This window comes from Mastomys coucha, unplaced genomic scaffold (genome assembly GCF_008632895.1).
Source record: "Mastomys coucha isolate ucsf_1 unplaced genomic scaffold, UCSF_Mcou_1 pScaffold11, whole genome shotgun sequence".
Classification (NCBI taxonomy): Eukaryota; Metazoa; Chordata; class Mammalia; order Rodentia; family Muridae; genus Mastomys; species Mastomys coucha.
Window position 1 is genome coordinate 24,232,733 of NW_022196893.1, and position 21,239 is coordinate 24,253,971.

General features: G+C 40.8%; 1 protein-coding gene, 1 long non-coding RNA gene and 1 pseudogene across 3 annotated transcripts in view; 1 reads left to right on the forward strand and 2 right to left on the reverse strand.

The window, feature by feature from the left end:
• LOC116078296 overlaps nt 1-8,369 on the forward strand; it is a 9,829-nt gene extending 1,460 nt beyond the window's left edge. Inside the window, exons 2-4 of the long non-coding RNA XR_004113496.1 lie at nt 719-1,120; nt 1,245-1,455; nt 8,152-8,369. This is a non-coding gene — a long non-coding RNA (uncharacterized LOC116078296). The remainder of the gene's footprint in view (nt 1-718; nt 1,121-1,244; nt 1,456-8,151) is intronic.
• The window catches only part of Yaf2 (YY1 associated factor 2), a 57,251-nt gene that overhangs the window by 4,743 nt on the left and 31,269 nt on the right, over nt 1-21,239 (reverse strand). Inside the window, exons 4-5 of one of the 2 annotated variants that reach the window (XM_031353367.1) lie at nt 20,474-20,483; nt 6,537-6,547 (exon numbers count right to left, since the gene is read on the reverse strand). The exons of the other annotated variant lie outside the window; for it this stretch is intronic. Coding sequence (XP_031209227.1) covers nt 6,537-6,547; nt 20,474-20,483 — 21 coding nt within the window. The remainder of the gene's footprint in view (nt 1-6,536; nt 6,548-20,473; nt 20,484-21,239) is intronic. 2 annotated transcript variants of the gene reach the window in all.
• Nucleotides 1,654-6,846, reverse strand: LOC116078290 (annotated as a pseudogene).

The following is a 21,239-nucleotide window of genomic DNA, read 5'->3' on the forward strand; positions in this document are numbered from 1 at the left end:
CTCACCAATCTTCAATCTGGAAATCTCTGCCATGAAAGTTCCACTCTCTAAGAAATTCTATATAAGTCCTGGCCTTTTTTTCAATTCCCTGGACCCCCACCCCGACCCTAATAAATCTCTTTTATGGGATTTGATGCTGTGGAATAAGCCGAGCAGCTATGAGAAGAAGGGAAGAAGCAGAGAAGTGGAGCAGGGCTGGGGCTCGGCCCAGCTGAGGCTATCCTCCCCTGGGAGCTGCAATGCCTCTGTGATGCCGCTTCCGTTCAGAGATGTGTGACTGCTGAGTTCCTGGGTCTCAGGATACTCTTCCCTTGGGACAATGTCCCAACTTAGAGTTCTGTGCTTCCTGGGCTCTCGGTCCTCAGTATGCCCTTCCCTCGGGCTACCTTCTCCCTCAGCTGTGTGGTTCCTGGGCTTCTGACTCCCATGATACCCTCCCATTCAAGGAGGAACACTTAGAGCACACTGCTCAGCCTGCAGGCAGTTGGACAGGCTGGAGAGTGTCCTTTCAAGGTGCCTCAGGTGCTCTAAAACTCTTCCAGGCAGCTCCATGGTTCCTCTTCTTTCCAGGGAGCTAGTAAGGACTCGGGTCTTCTGCAGCTCTGTTCTACTAATCTCTAGGCTCGGCTTTTATGGCTTACTCTGGAGGGAGGGCCCAGTGAATCTAGCAATTTCAAGACTTCCTGAGGCTCACTTGCGTTGTTTACCTTCTGGTTAGGAGCTTCCCTGAAGGATAGGATGTTTCAATCTCAGAGGAAACTGATACACAGCAAGAGACCTTTCTGAAACGAAGCTTCAAGAAATAGAAGCCTTCTAGCAAACACTGTGATCGCTGCAGCAGGAAGCCCGAGAGTGCAGAGGGCACACCTTACCGAATCTGGGTTACCTGGGAGTAACAGTCACTGAAGAAACTCAAGCAAATTTAACAGAGGATGGTGATCAGTCAGAAGCAGAAAGATTCAAAGAAAGTTGTTTGGAAGCTTTCTGAATAGACCAGGGGAAAAAAGGCATTCTTTTTAAAACTGTCATAAAAATAAACTGAGAGAGAAAATACAATCAAAAAGGCCCAAAATAGAGAAGCAGCAGCGGACTTTCTCGACTGTCTGAGAGTAAAATCAAGGTGAGTGGTAACTGATGTGCTCTGCCCTCATTGCCTCTAACCACAAGAAGTAAAAAGCCTTGATTTGCGTGTAGCTAACATTCTCTAGGTGAATATTATGATCTGAATGTTCATGTCCCTTCAGATTTCTACAGTGAGACACAACCCCAAATATGATTAGAATCAGGAAGTACAGTGAAGAGGCCCTGAGAAGGATGGGTGCCCTGACAAAGGCTCCAGAGAACCATTACGTCCCTTCCGCAAGCACATGAAGTCACAACACACAAAAACAGGAACCCCTCATCAGATACTCTGGACAAGCATTACCTTGACATGTGATTTCCAAACTTTACAAGGTGAGAGAAAGAAAGTTGTTATTCACAAGTACCCACCCCACGGGTATTTCTATGGTCTTTTGTTACAGCAACAAAAATAGGCTAAAAAGTAAAACCAAAGACAAAGCAATAGAAACAAACAAACAAAGAAACAAACCCAGACTCTTAAGTACTGGTAATTCACAAAATTTAAGAACCAAACTGAGTGTTAGGGAAGAATGTCATATTAATTTTATGTCTCCTTACCTATGCTAGAAACATCTACAAACACCATCAGTAAGGCAGCCTGGGTGTTAGCTGGCACTCTATAGCACATACCCTGGACACCAAGAATGAATGTAAAGGAATGGATAATCAATGAGTTTTATTTTCTTACTGACATCTAAAAATGTCCATGTGGTGCAGTGTGACATGTAAATAGCCAGGTACAATGTGTCTCACCTCTGACAGGCATCCCTAAGGAACTGGGCTCTGCCTGAGCTTCTTGGCCAGGATGAGCTACTTGCTACACATGGATAAAGACACGGTGTATGTGTTAGAGTAACAAGTATTCATTTTCTTTTAGGTTATACCAAAATATGGAAAGAGAAAACGGAAAGATATGACATAGTTTGGAATATATTTGATCAGGTTAATGCTAGTAAAGAGCCATTTAAAACTAAGTAAGTCCTCTAAAACAAAGTGTAGCTAAGAAATTGTCATTGCAGGAAAATTTAAATTGCTGGGTCTCTCCATTAAATTATAGCTTTGTCACATCCGTATATTGTGCTTTGTACTGTCATTACTTTTACCTCAAAATTTAATACAAATGAATATATAAAAAATATTACTAACAAAATTATAAAAATTTAAAGTGAAAATCCTGGAGCTAGGGAGATGGTTCGGCAAATTAAGAGCATTTACTGCTCTTGTAGAGGACCCAGGTTCACTTCCCAGCACACACATGGCAGCTCAAAACTATCTGTAATTCCAGGTTCCAGTGTCTTCTTCTTGCCTCCTCAGGTATTGTAACACACACACACACACACACACCACACACACACACAATGCATACATGCCCACAGGAAAAGTAAATACACATAAAATAAAAATAATTCTTTAAAATGTGGAAATCCTGGAGTTTCCAGTCATTAGCAAACTGAAGTGCCTTATTTTTGTCATTACAATGTATAGCACTTGGCTGGAGAGATGGATCAGCGGTTAAGAGCGCTGACTACTCTTCCAGAGGTCCCGAATTCAATTCTCAGCAACCACATGGTGGCTCACAACCATCTGTAATGGGATTGGGTGCTCACTAAAAGTAGTGCTACCTTTAGAGAAAGGTACCTAAAAGAAGTTACCTGGCTTTGCTACATTTCCCTTGGTCACAGTACATACCATCAGCATTCAAGCACTATGCTGCTCTGAGGGGCTGAGCATGTCTGTGACATGCTCCTTGCCCCCATGCAGGTTGTCACCAAGCGAGCTCCATCAGCTACTTGGCACTACTTTGTCGTATCACTCTTTCATGCAAGAAGAGAACAATCCTAACCTTCCAACTCACAAATTTTACAACAGAATTGCTACTCTTTTTTATTCTTTGAAGTCTTATTCATTCTTAACAGCTATTCTCTCCCTAGAACAATTACTCCTTGTGGAAGCAGGGGATGGCAGGCAGGCTAACCACTGTAAAAGTAAACATCTATTAATAAGGTATAATTTACACCATAAATCTATAAAGCTGGGTCAAGTCCTTTATTTTAAATGAATTATAAGTTCAGAATATTCCTCAAGTACTATACTATCAATGGCAAGAATAAAATAGTTGAGAATACTATAGTTAGACCACAGGCAAACCCAACAGAACTAATTCATCTGTCAGAGGAGAAAAAGAATCCATTAGGCTATAAACAAGTGATATTAGATCTATACTAAGGTCCAGCAGGATGGAGTAAGTGAAACAATGATCTCTAATGTCTACCTGGATACTGAGGGATAAAAGCCTCATGCCATGTAAGGAAAAGGAATGGTGGCATCTAGGAGAACCAATAGACTTGACATGGGGCATGCTAAATACTATGGCTGCAGTATAAAATGTCTCCCACTGGCTCATCATGTATTTGAACAGATGTTCTCCAGCTGGGAGTGTTGTTTTGGGAGACTATGGGACTTACAAGAAGTGGACTGGACCACTGGGGAAGGCCTTCCACGTGACATCCTGGTTCTGACAGGAGCGGAGAACAGACTTTAGGGCATGCTCTCAGCACAACAGACTAAGCTATGGTGCTATCCTAATGGGGATGGACTGTGGGCCTCTACTCCATTAAGATGCTCTGTCAGCTGTTTCATCAGTGGCAAAAAAAGCAAATATAGTGAGTTTGCAGGTTTGTGAGTGAACCTGGCCATGGGGTAAGCAGAACTGTAGACCTGGCGCTCTGGTAAGCAATCATAACTATCACCTCTGCAGCTTGTGTCCTTTATTGTATTCCTTGCCTTTAAAAATGTTATTCCTAAAGAGACTTACAAGACTTTTCAAGGTACTGAGAAAAAGTGACAGTTGACTGCTTGGCCCTAATCAGAACACTGATATCATCCCACATAAGGGAACACTGCAGAAGAGGGAGTAAAAGAATGTCAGAACCACAAGGCAGGCAGAAGGGCTGAGACATACTACTCTGTGGGTATGATACGACCACTGCTATCATGATCCCACCGCAGCTCTGGGTGCTTACACTAGACCTGTATGAGAATGGGCCTCTAGCAGTAAGTCATGAGGGGAAGGGGCTCATGAGGCCCAAGTCATCACTGCTGAACTACAGGTTATCAATGGCTCCTGTGGGTGTGAGAAATTGTTCAGTTGTTTACCACCAGAGTGCCAGCCAGGCTCCAAAAGACAGTGCCAAACCCAGAAAGCCTTGGTTAAACCCACTGTGTCACAAAGCAAAACAAAGAAAAGCAAAGGACCATGGAAAATGGGTTTGCAGCAAGAACCAGAGGTGAAACACACTAAGTGACATAAGAGAGGGACCAAGGTGAGAGGAATCAGAATGCATTAATATGTATAAAACTGTCACAGAGTAAAATTACTTTTTAAGTGTTTCTGAGTAATTATCTTTCTTCTTTTATCATAGGCTTTTCTATATTCTATAATACACCACTGTTTTTATTCTTATTCTAATGATAAGGATTACATTTCATCTGAAGACTGTAATCACACCCCACAACTCTAAGATTATTTAATCTCCTTCAATTCTGAATGAGAAGAAAGGGTACAGAGAACACATTTATTAACTGAAATAAACCCTACTGCTCTTTAGAGGCTGAATGGGCTTTACAATTCCTTCAATGACAGCAGTGGGGACACAGTTTATCGCAGGCCTTTATAATGGCTAGAGAGGTACAACCCCACCACGCATGCATTTTCTGTCCACAGGGATCAGGACAAAGTGTGATCTCTCTTTCATTTGAAAAGAGCAATCTGATAAACGAGAGAGAAGGGTCTTTTATTCCCCCGGGAGCACAAATCCACTTTTCTTTACTTTCTACTAGTTTAAATCCAGGACAGGCACAGCAGCACATGGGTTCTGTGTCCAATGGCGTTTGCAGGAAGGTTATTTCAGAATTTGGCACGAATCATGTCACGGTTTCCGTGGGCCCGAGTGACTTCCCCAGATCACTCTGGTTTTGTTTGGTTTGCCTCCTGGAGTCACTGTATTGTTCTTTGCTGTATACACATAAGCACATCTCTTGCCTACGTAGAACTCAGTTTCATCTCTGGCATAAACATCTTCAATTTTAAGAAGAGCTGTGTGTCCTCTTTGGTTCCGGAAACCTCACTTGTAGCCAGCAAAAATGGCCTTGAACCAGAGCCTTCCAGACATACTCACTTTTTAAAGAAGTTCTGTTCCAAAAAAGAAAAAAAATAGTCCTATTCCCAGCAGGCCCCAGAAATCTACCCTCAAGTTCAGCAGCACAAACTCCCTCACCTCCACTGAGAGTAGAGTCTCTTAATGGTGCAAACCATTAACTCAGAAAATAAAAGGACGTCATTATGAAATAAACTTCCTTCCTCAACTACTTTGTTACAAGTAATAAATTAGTGTACTTATCAAAACATGAAATGTCACACAAGATTACTGTGTTCAATGTGATACCATTGTAGCTAACAAGTCCATAAGAAAGTAAACAAGTGGAACAAGTATGGAAGCACACGCTTATGACACTTGCACACACTGCTGGACTGAGGGAGCTCCATGGTGAATCTGACCCCCAGCCAGTTTACACAGGAGAAAACTGCTAATATGCTACTAAAGAAACCACCATAGAGGGTTAGACCCACAGATTAGGCCTCACCCAACCTAGATCAGAGAAGCTTCTTCCAGCAGTAGATGGAAATAAACAGACCCAAAACTGGACAACGCAGAATGAGAGCCTGCGGGAATGGATGGCTCCAAGGACACAACAGGACTGATGTCCATCCAAGCTCACAGAGAGTGGCGGCATAACCTAAACAGACCTACAGAGCTTCAAGCCAGACAGGGCTCCAACCCTGAGAAGAGGAAGTCTGACATGGTAGCCCACTTCTAACCAGGAAGCTATTTGTAATTGTTACATGCTGGCAAAAGGGAAATCAGTTCTTCCCACTGGGGTGTCACTGGTACATCAGCCACACCAGATCAGACCCTATGTCCAAGAGTAGTTGGCCAGAGGAGCTGGGGGAAACACAACACCTTTATGTTTCATTTTGGAGGGGGTCTTTTTCTCGTTGGTTTGTTTGTTTTGGAGAGAGGGAAAGACAGAGAGAGAGAGAGAGAAAGAAAGACAGAGAGAGAGAGAGAGAGAGAGAGTGTTAAACAAGAGAGAGAAGATAGGTAAGAAGGTGGAAAGATCTAGAAGGAGTTAGGGAAAGGGAAAACCTGGCCAAAGGCTATTGTATGAAGTATTTTAAATCAATTCTGTAGAGCATGAGAAAATACTTACCATACTGTCTCAGAATACTCACTGCTAGCCATTTAAGAACACTTGCTCCTGACTACTACCCTAGGTTTCCAGGCGATAGAGTCCATAAAAGGTTTGAGAGCAAAGACATGCAGGCAGCGTCAAAACCTGAGTCAGGCATGCACCCACCTGATACCTCAGTCTCTCCTTCTTCATCATCTTTGAACAACATGGCAATGGTATACTGAGGTCCTGACTTGACAGTGCACAACTGTTATCTTCTCCACCCTACTGTAACCTGGCTTTCCCAACTCCAAAACAGGTATAGGGTAACTGCTGCTTGTATTTGTCACTTCTCTCCATCCCTCCAAAGCAGCACCCGGTAAGCCTCACACCTGATGGCATTCCTGCCATTGTAGGCACCCCCACTTTTTTTTAAGAGATTTTATTTAGCCGGGCGGTGGTGGCGCACGCCTTTAATCCCAGCACTTGGGAGGCAGAGGCAGGTGGATTTCTGAGTTCGAGGCCAGCCTGGTCTACAGAGTGAGTTCCAGGACAGCCAGGACGACACAGAGAAACCCTGTCTTGAAAAAACAAAAAAAAACAAAAAAAAAACAAAAAAAAAAAAAAAGAGATTTTATTTATTTAATGTATATGACTACACTGTAGCTATCTTCAGCTACCCCAGAAGAGGGCATCAGATCCCATTACAGACGGTTGTGAGCCACCATGTGGTTGCTGGGATTTGAACTCAGGACCTCTGGAAGAGCCGTCAGTGCTCTTAATGCTGAGCCATCTCTCCAGCCGAGCATCCCCACTTTTAAACAGCTCAAATGATCAAATTATTAAGGAAATGACAAAGTGAAACTCCTGTAACTTCTGTGTTAATCATCTGGATCACGTGTGCTGAGGAGCCTGCTGCTGCTGTATCTAAAGGCCTTCACTGACTTTATGGAGATGTGCACGTCAACAGCACTCTGCGTGCGAGCCATCTTTGGGAGGAGGTACCCAGAGGCCAAGCCTTCAGATGAGTGCAGCCTCACTAAGCATCTTCTTCCCCACTCCATCCTTCCTCCCCAGAGTCTGGCTAAACTGGCTAACCTGGAACTAGCAATCTTCCTATCTTGGCCTCCTGGGGGATTGGGCTATAGGCACAGACCACCATGACAGGCCTCAGCAAATACGAACTACAACCTGAGAGGAATCTAGAGCCTAAAATATCTGCTAAAAACTGAGGCAAACTTATGACTTACCAAAATAGATAAAATAAATATTCTAAGGCAATTTGTTGCAAAAGTATAATTGTGAACCTGTTTACTAAAGCATCGAAACAAAAAATGCAGTCATTTCTGTGGGGGAGGGGACACAGCAGAAAGAGAAAACTGAGCAACAGGAAGTCTGTCAGTGCACACAGGTCACTCGCTCTAGGAGCCAGCTGCTGTGTGGACAGGGCACAAGAAACCAACGTGTTCAAACATATTTTAGGTTGCAAATGTTTCTATGGTTCTAAGACAGCAGTTCTCAACCTGTGCTTCATGACCCCGCTGGGTATGGACCAACCCTTTCATAGGGGTCTCATATCAGATATTTATATTATGATTGATTCATAACAAAATTGTGTAGCAAAATTAGTTATGAAGTACTAATGAAAATAATTTTATACTTGAGGGTCACCACAACATGAGGAACTGTATTAAAGGGCTAAGAACCACTAAGAACCACTGCTCTAAGATCATTTAATTTTTGAAGTGTCTTTAGTATTTTATAAATATTTACTGTTACCTTCCCTCTTCACTTCAGTCATCAGACTTCTGGCAGCCTCTGCTTGGGGGCTAACACCTGGGAGCTAAGACAGACTCTCTCTGTTGACTATCTTTGAAGAAGCCACCTGAGCACATCCACTGCCTGAGTACGCCAGCCAGCCGCCTGAAGATCTTCTGAACCTGGGGACTTTGGCACCTGAACTTTCTTTGTAGTGTAATCTAGAGACTTGTTTTCAGTTTCTCCTGTGACTATAAAAACCCTGATTTATTCTCAGTAAAGTGGAGCCTTGATTGGAATGCAACTTGGCTTCGGGTTTTCTCTTTGCATTTCAAACCCTTTATTTCAGGTCCTTTATTCCCTCCTGGCTGAGGAGAACCCAGTGCATGAAACTGCGGGCAGTTTCATTTTACTACATTTGTGTTTGTGTGTACATGTGTTCCTGACATGGAGCCTGTGGAGATCAGAGAAGCTGTAAGAGTAAGTTCTCTTCTTCTATCATGTGGATCTTGGGGATCAAGCTCACATTATCAGAGCTTAGAAACAAGCACCCTCACCTGCTGAGCTGTCACACTGGCCCTAGTTTATAAGTATCTAATGGATTTTACTTTTAGAAACTAAAAGCATGGCACATATAAAATTTTATTATGCAACAGTCTATTTGAAAACAATGAGGTTTACCTGTTATCAGATTCAATTTAAGATTTCTACATACAAAATATGATTGTGATGCTGAGCTAAGAGCGTAATGAAGGTCAATGTGCTTTCTAGCCTCAATGAGATCCAACTAAGCAGAAACAAACAGGAGGACCCAGTAAAGACTTCTAACCTAGTATATGTCCAAGTAGTTGCTGAATAAACGTGAAAGGCAAGAAATATAAATAACACTTCAACACCTCAAAGTCAAAGAAAACTGTTCTCAAAAAGGAGATTTTTTTTAAGCTAGTCCCTGGGCAGAGTTTCAACAAGCAATGCTGCAAAGCAGGACAGTTAAAGCAGAGGAAGCCTGAAAAACAAAGCTACCATATGCAAAGATACAGAATTCCCAAAGCACTTTCAAGAAAATCTGTAAGCAGGCAGCTGAAAGAAAAAGACAGACTTTTCCAGAGGGCCATTCTAGAGACCAGGGGAGTCAGGCTGTGGGAGGCTCTGCCTGGCAGAGTGAGGGGTCTGCAGGCAGGAGTCATATTCACAAACTTAATCTATACTAACATTTTTAATTAATAGATTTTGCATATAATTTTAAATGTTTTATAATGAATTACTTGGAAATAGTCCATTTCAAATCCTCACTACTGTCAAAGCAAGGACACTGGGGATAGGATAGAAGTGAGAACTCTTAGGTGCCTGACACTAGCTGCCCTACAGTAGAAATGTCCCACCTTGGCTGTGTGGGGCTGGGCATGCATGTGTCCATATGTGTACAAAGGTGCTCACAACTTACAATGCTGCCACAGAAGATGAACCCACAACATGTCAATAAATTGTTAAGCCAAGCCATCATAAAGTATAGTCTGTTTATCTGTATCTACATATAATTTAAATGTGATGCCATGTAAATTATTACATGACAAAATTTATATAGACTATGTAACATTTTTACATCAGATGCAAAAGCTATTTTTATTTACAAGTATGTGTCTGTATGTCTGTGTATGCTCAGTTCAAGTAAGCTCTGGCTTCTCTTTCTAAAGCTAGTGAGAAAACACCAAGACTTTTGTAAAGTTAAGCTACTTCCGGATCAGATGACAGAAAGGAAGTTGTGGTTTTAAGTGACTTTCTTGCTTCCTAACTATATTCTGCTAAGCAAAACTTACTGTTAGCACAGAGAGATAAAATATAAATGCTTTGTTTAAACTAACAAATGTCTAAATAGGAAATACCAATGAACCAAACACTTGACACCTTTGAGTGAAGACTAGAATTAGGCTCGCCAGAATACATTTAAGACAAATTTCACTGTCTTACACATAGCAACCATCATTATGTACAGATGCCAGGGGACTATGTGAGGATATTTTTGCATGTAAGAACTATATACTTAATAGTACACCATCTAATTATATACAGTGTGCTTTTACTAACAACTAGAAATTAAATATAACTAAAAACATAAATGCACAGGTAAAAGAAAAAGTAAACCTGTCTAGAGAAACAAAGGAAATTAATGCCAGTGGTGAAGTAAGAAAGGAACGGGGTGGCAAATATGCAGGGAAACCACTCCTCGGAGACCCTATTCTTGCACAGAAATGACCATGTGGAACCCTATATAGTATTTTTTATTTAATGTAGTAAGGTTTAAGTTAATGTACAGTTGATTCTCTAGTTGACTATCTTATATGCTTCACTCTCTTAATGACAGAAACGTTATTAATCTTAAGGATTCCTTAAGTATGCAACAGTTTATAAGAAGCTTTCCACCTTTAGCCACTTAATTTTAAATTCTGATATGAGTGTAGAAACCTGTCACAGTCACTTTCCAAGTCTCAATCAAGTCCAGGTCTGCCGAATGCTAACGCCCATCCTTCCACATCCCCAGCGCTGCATGCTTCGGATGACTTTCGGAGGACTCTCAGGCACCATTTGGAACCTCACACAGCCAGGCTCTCTGGCCCATCTCTCCACACTTGAGATAGCACTTCCAGAAGTGCTGTGTCATCCTAGCTGGTCATCCTCCTGTCTCCTGTCCTGTTGTCAGTTACCACTTCTCAGAATATCTGGTTCTGGCAACTTTAGTCACCCATTAACAACTTCAGCCCTTCCGGCTGCTTATAACTTAACGCCTATCATAATCTGAAAGAATTAATAGGTGGGGACAGAGCTCAGCAGGTGAGGTGCTGGCCATAAAAGTATAAAGAACAAAATTTAGATTCCCAGAAACCCATGCAAAAGCCAAGTAGTTGTGGCAAGTGCCTGAAATCCCAGCATTTAGGAGACAGAGAATGGGGATGCCCAGGACAAGCTGGCTGGCTAGACTAGGAAAACCAGAGAGCTCTTAGTTCAATGAGAAATACTGCCCTTCCCCCAGGAAAGTAGAGAGCAATTGAGGAAGACATTCAACATCAACTTTGGGCCTCCATACACATATGCACAACCTTCTAAGCACAACCAGACATGTACCCCTTTAACATGCAAATACACATGCAGACATACAAGTCTTCCATGTATATATGTAAAAAAAAAAAAAGTTGCCAAAAATAAAAATCACTTCATCATATCAGAACTTGTCACTTTATGAAGCAATTCTTGTATACTATAACTTCAAACTAACAAGGAAACTAGATACCAAAGAACAGCAGACTTTAAAGCTGCCTGGAGCATTCTGGGGCTTGGCAAATGGAGAAGGGAAGACAATGTCTAAAAAGTTCCCTAACCCCTCACAACCACAGGGGCTGTGTTGGCTTCACTATTAGACAACTGGAGAGGCTGCATGACCCCACATGGGAGTAAGTGAGGACAACTTCAGCAATGCAAGTTATTCTTAAACATGAGTTACTGAATGTCACACCAGGGCCCTGGGTGTTTCATCAAAGCGTCAGGCTTTCTTCTCCATCACACTTCTCAGGTTTCTGGGACTTTGAGTATATTCATCATCATTAAAATAATAGAACAAGAGCATTTCCTTCATTTAATCTCTACTATATCCCCATGAGCACATTCTTGACCGTGGTTTTGAAGTGCGTATTTAATTTTGCTAACACACTGGGTTTTTTGTTTTGTTTTGTTTTGTTTTTTGTTTTGGAGTAAATTTTCAACTTAACTAAATCATTCCAAAACCTATAACTTTTCCCTTACTAATATACAAATTGTATTTAAAACATTTTACTGTATGTTGGCAGTCCCAAAATAGTCTTAGACACAGCCCAGCTTAGATGCACTGTGTTCTCTGTGCATCATCCCTGCCTGAAGTTTCCTTGGCCCGCTCTGCTACTCTTACTCCTGTGGCGCTAACATTTACTGAGTCCTTTCTGTAAGGCAGGCATTATTCTAAGTGCTGTATTTCCATTAACTCATTTACTCTCCACAGCAAATTTGACTATAGGAATTTAATCCTTTAAGAAAACAAGGAGAAATTTCGACTTTGTCTTTATTCTCAGTCAGCTTACTTACTTACCAAATCATTCTGTGAAAATCTTTTAAAAGTCCCTCACAAAACCATCTGGGCCTGGTAACATCAAGGTTTCAGTCTCTTATATGGTCATTTTTATTAACTCATATGTTCCTACCAAAAACAAGCCATTCTCCTTGCTTCCTTTCCTTTTGAGAGACAGGATATATTCTTCTATGATTCAAACTGCCTTTGAACTCAAACCTTTCCCATCCCAGCTTTCTGAGGACTGGAATCTAGCTATGTACCACCACACTGAGCTTATATTTTCTGATTTACTAGCTATGCTAACTGATCCCTGATAAACATTAGCATCATTTATAATGATGTTACTTTCTTTTTTCTAGCCCTAATTTTGCTTCAAGTACCTTCGAATTCTAGCTAAGAAAACTTGTCTGGTCTAGGATATACGCAGGTGTACGCATGTACATATGGACGTGTGCATGTGTGTGCATGTGTATGCATGTGGGATGGAGGTCAGCTCAGGCACTGCTCCTCAGGAGCTGTCAACCTTGATTTTTGTGGATAATGTCTCTGAGAAATCCTGGAATCCATCAATTAGATTAGACTGGCTGTCTAGGAAGCCCCAGAGAGTCGCATAACAGTCTCTCCACACTGGGATTACAAATATGCACTAGAAAGCCTGGCTTCTGTGTGAGGACTGAGAACTGACCTCGAGGCCTCATAAAGCAAACACTTTACTGACGGAGTTACTTCCTAGCCCTTCTTAATTTTCTTGTAAAGAAAAATGATGTTTCCGTTTTACTGAACTATACTTTGTTTTCTGACTTGTTGTTTGTTAACATTACTAACTTTTTTCTATCTCATCTTAGGTTTATCTGGTCATTCTATATCCTATGTGTTATTTATATATTTAATTTTTTTGTATTTTCTAGACAAGCCACAATTGCCAGTTTGTAATAAAACTTTGAACTAAAACTTTTTTAGGATTGTTTATTTGTTTCTCTGAGACAAGAGTTTTATGAATCCCAGTACGTCCAGCTTGCTAGGTAGCAGAAAAGACCTAAGACCCTCCTGTGGCTTGGGATAACACTTATGCACCACACCTAGTGTACACAGTGCTGGATAAATAACCTGGAGCTTACACCTCACTATTGATATATTAGAGTGAGCTCTCCACTTGGGAAATTTTAATTTAGATGCATCATTAGTTTATTACTTGAGCCAATCACATTGGCGAGAGATGGTCTCTCAAGAATACTTACTGTATGCTCCCTTAACTGTGTTTGATTCCCAACACAGATTATCTTGATTTCCTTGAAATGTACACTCACTCATTCCAAGTGGCCTGCCTGTAAATGGAAATCTGAGGAACGGGGTTATACAACCTAGGCAAGCCCTCGGCCAGATGAAGTACTTCCCTGGCCCAGGAGAGAGGAAGGAGCGGCTGCACATCATGTGCACGCTTATATGCAGCTGCTCACGTGCCATGGCCTCTGGGTAGAGGTCCGAGAACAACAGGAGCAGGGTACCTTCACCCACTGAGTCATCCTAATTTCAGAAGCTGAGATTGTGTTTTTAAGGTTTACAAAAGTGGTGGGGTTTGCTTTCTAGGTATTACATTGCTATTAACCTAAAACCTTACTGTAGAGTACATAGTTGATAACATACTTACTTAAAAATTGTTTCTTAAGCTGGGAAGGCAGGTCAACTAATAGCACAAGGTCCTGCTCCATCCCCAGAACACACATGAAAGTGCCAAGCACGCTGGGGGGTGGGGGGTGGCACACGCCTTTAATCCCAGCACTTGGGAGGCAGAGGCAGGCGGATTTCTGAGTTTGAGGCCAGCCTGGTCTACAGAGTGAGTACCAGGACAGCTAGGGGGCTACACAGAGAAACCCTGTCTCAAAAAAAAAAAAAAAAGAAAAAAGAAAAGTGCCAAGCACAATGGTACACACTGTAACATCAGAGATAGGGTGTCAGAGACAGGTAAATCTTGGTGAGTAGCTAAGCTTGATGGCAGGCATTGCTAGTTTTAACAAGTACATTGGCCTGGTTTTTATGTTTTCTTTAATTTTTCCTTTCATACTTTTTCCTTCTGTTTTCCTTCTATGATACAACTAACACACAGATTAAGCCAACATTTTTGGAGTACTTAGTGAGAGATACCACACTTGGAGGGAAGAAATGGTACCCAAGGCATCAGCAACATAACATAAATGGTGCTGCTCACCCCATCTCTTTCAGCAGCAGAAGAGACGGTGCTGCTCACCCCATCTCTTTCAGCAGCAGAAGAGACGGTGCTGCTCACCCCATCTCTTTCAGCAGCAGAAGAGGCTTTCTCAGAAGTGGGTGAGCAAGGGTGAACAAAGATTTGTCAAAATATGACATACTGAAATTTAAACATGCCAGATGGAGTGGTGCACGCATTTGTCCCAGTACAGAGGAGGCAGAGGCAGGCAGATTCTGTGAGTCTGAGGTCAGCCTGTCTATAGAGCAGTTCTTGGCCTGCAAGGGCTATATAGAAAGATGCTGTCTCCAAACAAAAACGAAAACAAACAAACAAAATAACCAAAAAAGTTGTCCCAATGAAAGAATGGGAAAAAGATTATTTCAAACAGAAACTAAGCACCGTATGTACAAAAGAGCAAAGACATGTGGGACAGAACTGAATGAAGCCAACATATGTGGAGTCTGGATAAGGGAGGAGCTGTAGGAGACGATGCCTGAGAAGCAGCTCAGGGAGGACCATGTTAAAGAATCTAAGGAAGTACTGAAGTACATCTAAGAAACAAAGTGACGTCCATCATATAAAGTGCTGTGTGGAGAATGACATAAGGAACTGGGTACACTGCTAAGATAATCCAAGAAAGAGATGACAGTAATGGGGGATGCTGGCAAACAGTGAAGACGGCCAGATGGAAATCGATGCCACGGTCTTATATAGCCTTTTTCCCAACCAAATCTTGGAAGCTATGTGTTTACTGCTAGTTCTATGCAAAGTTACTTTCACATAGACCACAACATGGACTTTTTAAAATTCTTTTTTAAAATTTATTTTGTATATGAGTGCTTAGTCTGCACGTATGTCTTTTATCACGTGCATGCTGGAACCATCTCACAGTTATTAAAAAACATCATCTCGTGAATGATTTCTATAATAAACACCTCTATTAATGGACATAGCTTCATTCTTTCAGTAACTGTTTATTGAATATATATATCACTAGATCTAAGAATATGCTGCTCAGTGGAAAATGACATGCCTGGCATATGTGAAGCCCCAAATAAATCCCCAGTGCCAAAAAATAAGCAAATAAATAAACAAGGCATATTAATGTCAGATAACATGGGCATGGGAATGTGGCAAGAAAGCAATTCTAGTCTTACAAAGCTGGTAATTTATGAAGTAAAATGTAATTAAACTTTGTATATATCTGATTATGTCCTACAGCAGTACTTTAAAGCAGTTGAAGTTAAACCGACAGCTTTTCACATCAGCCATCCGTTCAGTCCTTCAAACACATTCACTAACATAGTAGTACACGTGTTTCCAGTCCTTAGAACAAAGCCACAGACGATCTCCTCCTAGAGTACTTCACTGTGGCAAACACTGGGAAACAACAGTCCACACAGATGTTCTACAGACTGCAGATAACTGGCAGAAGAAAACACACCCTATGCACTGGGCCTGGAGCACCACTCAGACACGCCACTCTCTATCAAGAGGAAAGGAGAGCCTCAGCGAAGCTTCACTCAGTGTGCAGAGGAGAAAGAGGGAGCCACACAGGAGCTGATGTCAGACACGCGGAGAGAAAAACCAAGGGCCAAAATCCTGGGCAGGCCTAGACTTGGCTCAGCGTGGAAGTGCATCTGCCACCAAGCCTGATCACCTACGTTTCAGAGGAAGGGGAGATTAGACGAGACCTGCACCCTGGCACAGGTGTGTGCATGCACACAAAATTACAAATTTGCTTTTAGTTACAGCAAACACCTGGCATATCCAAGGAGCAATAAGAAAGTAAATTCAAGAGCAATGAGAGAAAGAAAATGGCGAAAGTCATTTGAGGAGACAGCAAAGAGTAAGATTACATATTGTCTTTCAATCAGACACGGAAAAAACTTACAATTTTACTCAAATTAGGATGAGAAATTAGGACAGGAAGAGATCTAATCTGGAAAATAATATGATATGATATTAAAATAAAAATGACCTGGCTCCTAAGTGGAGACAGATGGGAAGAGGAGCAGCATAAGAGAAATCAGCAGAGCATTTATGGCATGAAGCCAGCAGAAATGATCACTAGGATGGTAACAGTAGCGTGCACGTTCTTTACATATTGGTATGGCACACACAATTTTCAGATGAATGGAAATATAGGATAAGAAAGAGACTACCCAGAAAGTAGTCAGGAATCCATGTGAGCACGTTAAGTTCAAGACAGCTACACGCAGAGTGTCTAAAGAATGGCTCAGCAGAAACACTGACTCCTTACAGTTACACTCTAAATGTGTATACTGCCTAGCAAGATCTTCTAAATGATTTTTAGCTCAACATTACACAGACGGGTATTTTTAACACAACAGACAAAGTTTGGGCCTCTACAGTTTTATTGTGAAAAGGAGAAAAAAATACATAAGCAATTAAAATATAGGTTCTTTGGGCTGGAAAGATAGCTCAGTGGTGAAGAGCACATAACCCTCTTCTTGAGCACCTGAGTTGCGTTCCCAGCACCCATATATAAATTTCTCAAGGAATAAACTCTGTGCAATGCACCGGCCTCACTCTAGAATTATGTTACATTCAAAGAACTTTCCAATTAATTTGTGATTGAGAAGGACAGAGGGATACAGGTATAGGACACTGTTGCCTGAACCTGACCACGTGGAAAACCACTTAAGAGTGTTACCTACAAACAGTTTACCATGGATGGCCCATTCAAGTCTTCTTCTTTCCTGTCCAATGTAAGAATCAGGCTATAAATTAAGGATGGAGGAGGGCTCCTCTAACCCCTATGCTCTGGGGGTGAGGACTCCGCTTCCTCTCACGGCTAAGGTTAATGCTGTGGCCCTCATCTTTTAGCATTTTCAGTGGGATCTTTTAAAGCAAAAAAACCTGGGAAATACAGCCCTATTCATTAATGTGTGTGGTGAGATCAAGTGCTTCCACGGATATTTAAGTTTTCATAAAGATAACTTAATTAAATTTTACAATTCTTTATAAAAACTCTAATATATAACAACAACAATAACAGAATTGGGGAGGTGGCTCAGTCAGTAAGATGTCTGCCGTGTAAGCATGTGAAACTGAATTTGGTCCCTAGAACCCATGTAAAAAAACCAGGAGTGGAAGTGCACATCACCAGCACCTGGAAGACAGTCAGAAGGACCTTTGCATCTCACTGGCCAACCCGCTCAATCAGCTGGTTCAGTTAGATCCTTAAAAAATCAAACTGGGATACTATGGTTTTCAGACCAGCTTATATATTTCAAAAGTATTTATATACCCAAAAGAAACAGACGATTAACTAGGGAGGTGGCTTGTAAGAGAACAACAAAGTGAGACTGAATGCTTTGCTTGACATTTGTAACTCTTGAATCAAGTTGAAGAAGAGGACTTTATAAGTTACTCTTTCTCTGAGATGAATGCTTTTCCAAATTATCGCAGCTAATGAACCAAATTCTTAACCTCACTTAATGTCTGTGCCACCCTCCAAGCAGAACCATTGTTCATTGAAACAGTTGGTGAATGACTTCATGGATAGAACATCTTAATACCTACACCATTTCTTAAATGAATGTAACCTGTTCTCTGGGAGCTGAGAATAAAGTCACTCACTCAAGTCAAATAGCTTTGACCATAGCAGGAAGTCTGTATACAAAAATTGAGCCTACAATTCATTTCTTGGTGCAGCAGAACTATCAACTCTCAGCTTAGCTACGATGGAGGTAAAATCCTTTGGGGATGTGAGGGTCATTGAAATACAGCCTTATTACAATGAAAAAAAAATCAAAGTGGGGACTGACAGAGAAAGGCATTCACAGTGAGCTGCTGCTCCCAGCACACACATCCTTAGTTAGTAATAACAGTAACAGAGAGGCATCAGACTCGCAGAAGAGGGTGCATCTACATCATACTGTGCTGTATTTTGGATCTTCTCAACTGAAATTTAAGTTAATCTTCACAAAATGAGATAAGCACTGTTCACTAGGATTTATTCAATTTATCCCTCCTTAGCTTTTACTTTAAATTTTCTCTCTTTTGAGTATTTTACATCTTCTAACTTTTGTTTACCACTCATAAAATTCACCCCTCTGCCTACAAAGGAAATAACAACATAATTATTATTATTATTATTATTATTATTATTATTATTACACACCATGACAGACATGAAAGGCATTTAATTTCTCATATTATTAATCTTAATATAATCTGGAAATAGTTCTTAATCTGCTTGACAACTTAGAAGGTAGCCTGTAGGAATCATGTCACTAACAAGACAAAGAACACAGGCAGTTTTATAAGATAACACTGATTCAAAGGCAGTGGACACATAGCAATGAGAAAAACAATTCCACTATCCCAAAATTATTAAGTCTACTAATTTTTTTAAATAAATTCAGCTGACATGGTAATGCATGCCTTTAATATCAGCCTTTAGGAAAAAGAGGCAGGAAATCTAAGTTTGAGGTCAGCCTAATATATACAGTGGATTCTAGAACATCAAGAGCTATGTAGAGAGACCTTGTGGGCACACCGGCATGCACCTTTAATCCCAGCACTCAGGAGGCAGAGGCAGGAGTATTTCTGTGAGTGCTAGAGCTGTTACACAGAGAAACCTTGTCTCGCAAAATGAAATAAAAAGTATGTAAAAAACAAATAAATAAAACAAATCTAACTCAGAAGGGGGAAATTTAAATGAATTTTTTAGACCAGAAATTCTTACAGACTAAAATGCTACATGTCAGTGTTTTGGCTCAAAACAAGTCAGGGTTTTTTTGTTTTGTTTTGCTTTGTTTTTTAGTTTTTTCGAGACAGGGTTTCTCTGTGTAGCTCTGGCTGTCCTGGAACTCACTCTGTAGACCAGGCTTGGCCTCAAACTTAGAAATCTGCCTGCCTCTGCCTCCTAAGAGCCGGGATTAAAGGCGGGTGCCACCACTGCTGAGCACAAGTCAGGGTTTTATATAGAACTTTCAGTAAAACTACCTTAGTCTTGGCCACCAAAAGAAGAAAAGCAAGCAACAGAAAATATCTCCAAGAACTTAAGAAGAACTTTGGCAGTGATGCTACTTAACTCTCAAGTGAAGTGTACACTCAGATACCTAAGAATCTCGAAAGCACAGACATTATCTTTGGTGTTTTGGAAAAAGAGTACGAGTGAGATCATCATCAATGTTATTGCCTGTTTCCCTTTTCCTTGCATTCACAGTCTTCTCTATATTAATAAGCACAGAAAGACAGCAAGGCAGAGTGAACCCTGGAGCCAGACAGCTGACATTCACTCAAGTCTCAGCTCTGAATCTCATCTCTACTGTTCACTATCTGTAAGAATGGTGGGTTTTTACATGTGTTCTGACAATGGTGTACTCTGAGTGTTGTAGCTTGGATATGGCTTAAGAATGTCAGCAGAAGGATTTGAGAAGTGAAGGTTAGAAGATCAAAAATTCAGAGTCATCTTCAACTATATAGAATGAGGCCAAACGAGGCATGATGGCACACACCTTTAAAATCCGCACTCATCCTCAGGCCTGCAGATCCTGAACCATACAGGGTCACTAATAGAGAACAGTTTAAAATATTTCATATTAATATCAATAGTATGCATAGAACATTCTCACATTATCCCCAAAATATATCCTCAGAAAGAGAACAGCTACAATACCACTTAAAAGCACAAAGTCATATTTCTGGGCAGTTTATCCTATTTAGAGTTAACTGCATTACATCACTTTCTCCTGGTACAACAGAAAGAAGTGACCTCTGAATTCCAACTGAAGATAACTAAGAAGTACAAGATGAAGTATGACATTTCTGTACTGTATAAAAATGACCTAAACTGAGTCAGTAATAGAACTGCTGGTGTGCACTATGTATCCAAGACATCTGCTGACCAATGATAAAAATGCAAGTTTAATCTACACATATGATTTGTGAAAATCATAGAATTTTAGTGTTTAGAAGTGATCTTAGAAATCAGACATTCTATTTTTTGTTTGAGATACAGAATTTTAATAAAATTTTCTGAGATTTTATTTTTTTCAAAAAGAGTTCTGGCAAAGTTTTATTACAGGAAACTTTCTTGGTTTACTTCTCACCGGTCTGTTTGGCATGCTTCTGACAGTAACAGAATCGCCTGGGTCAGTGACAGCCAGTGTGCATACTGTGTGTGTCTTTTCCACACGCTGTGCCCAGTCCAATAGTGTTGCCACTGTAGTGATGGACACCAGTTTTAGCCAACATGGCACAGTACTCTACTTCAGATTCCCTCAAAGCTGGGCAGACGTTGGTGAGGATAACCAACTTGGCTTTGCCTTGTCTGATCATCTGCAGAGTCTGTCTATACCCCAGCACCTACTTTCCACTTTTCCTAACAAACTGGAGCCTCAAGTTGACTGACTTCAGAGACCTTTTCAGCTTCTTCGTGGCCACCATCTTCCTGTCTTACGTGCCGGACAACCCCCAACCAAGATCAGCTGCCAAGATGGCCGGAGAGCAAGAAAGGATTCTCTGAGATTTTTATATACTTAACTATTCACTGTTAACTGAAATTTAGATTAAACAAGTAGCAATTTGAGTATCAACATGATAATTTTTTAAAATGTTTTAATATTTTATGAGTTAAAAGTTATGATTTATATTAACATTCAAATACAGAATAAATTTTTCTAGAATTTTACAAATATGTAATTTTTATAAAAATTGAAGATTTGTAGAATGCTTTATACATTTTTATACATTTGAAACCTTTTTTTTTTTTTTTTTTTTTTTTTTTTTTTTTTTTTTTTAGTTTTTTCGAGACAGGGTTTCTCTGAATAGCCCTGGCTGTCCTGGAAC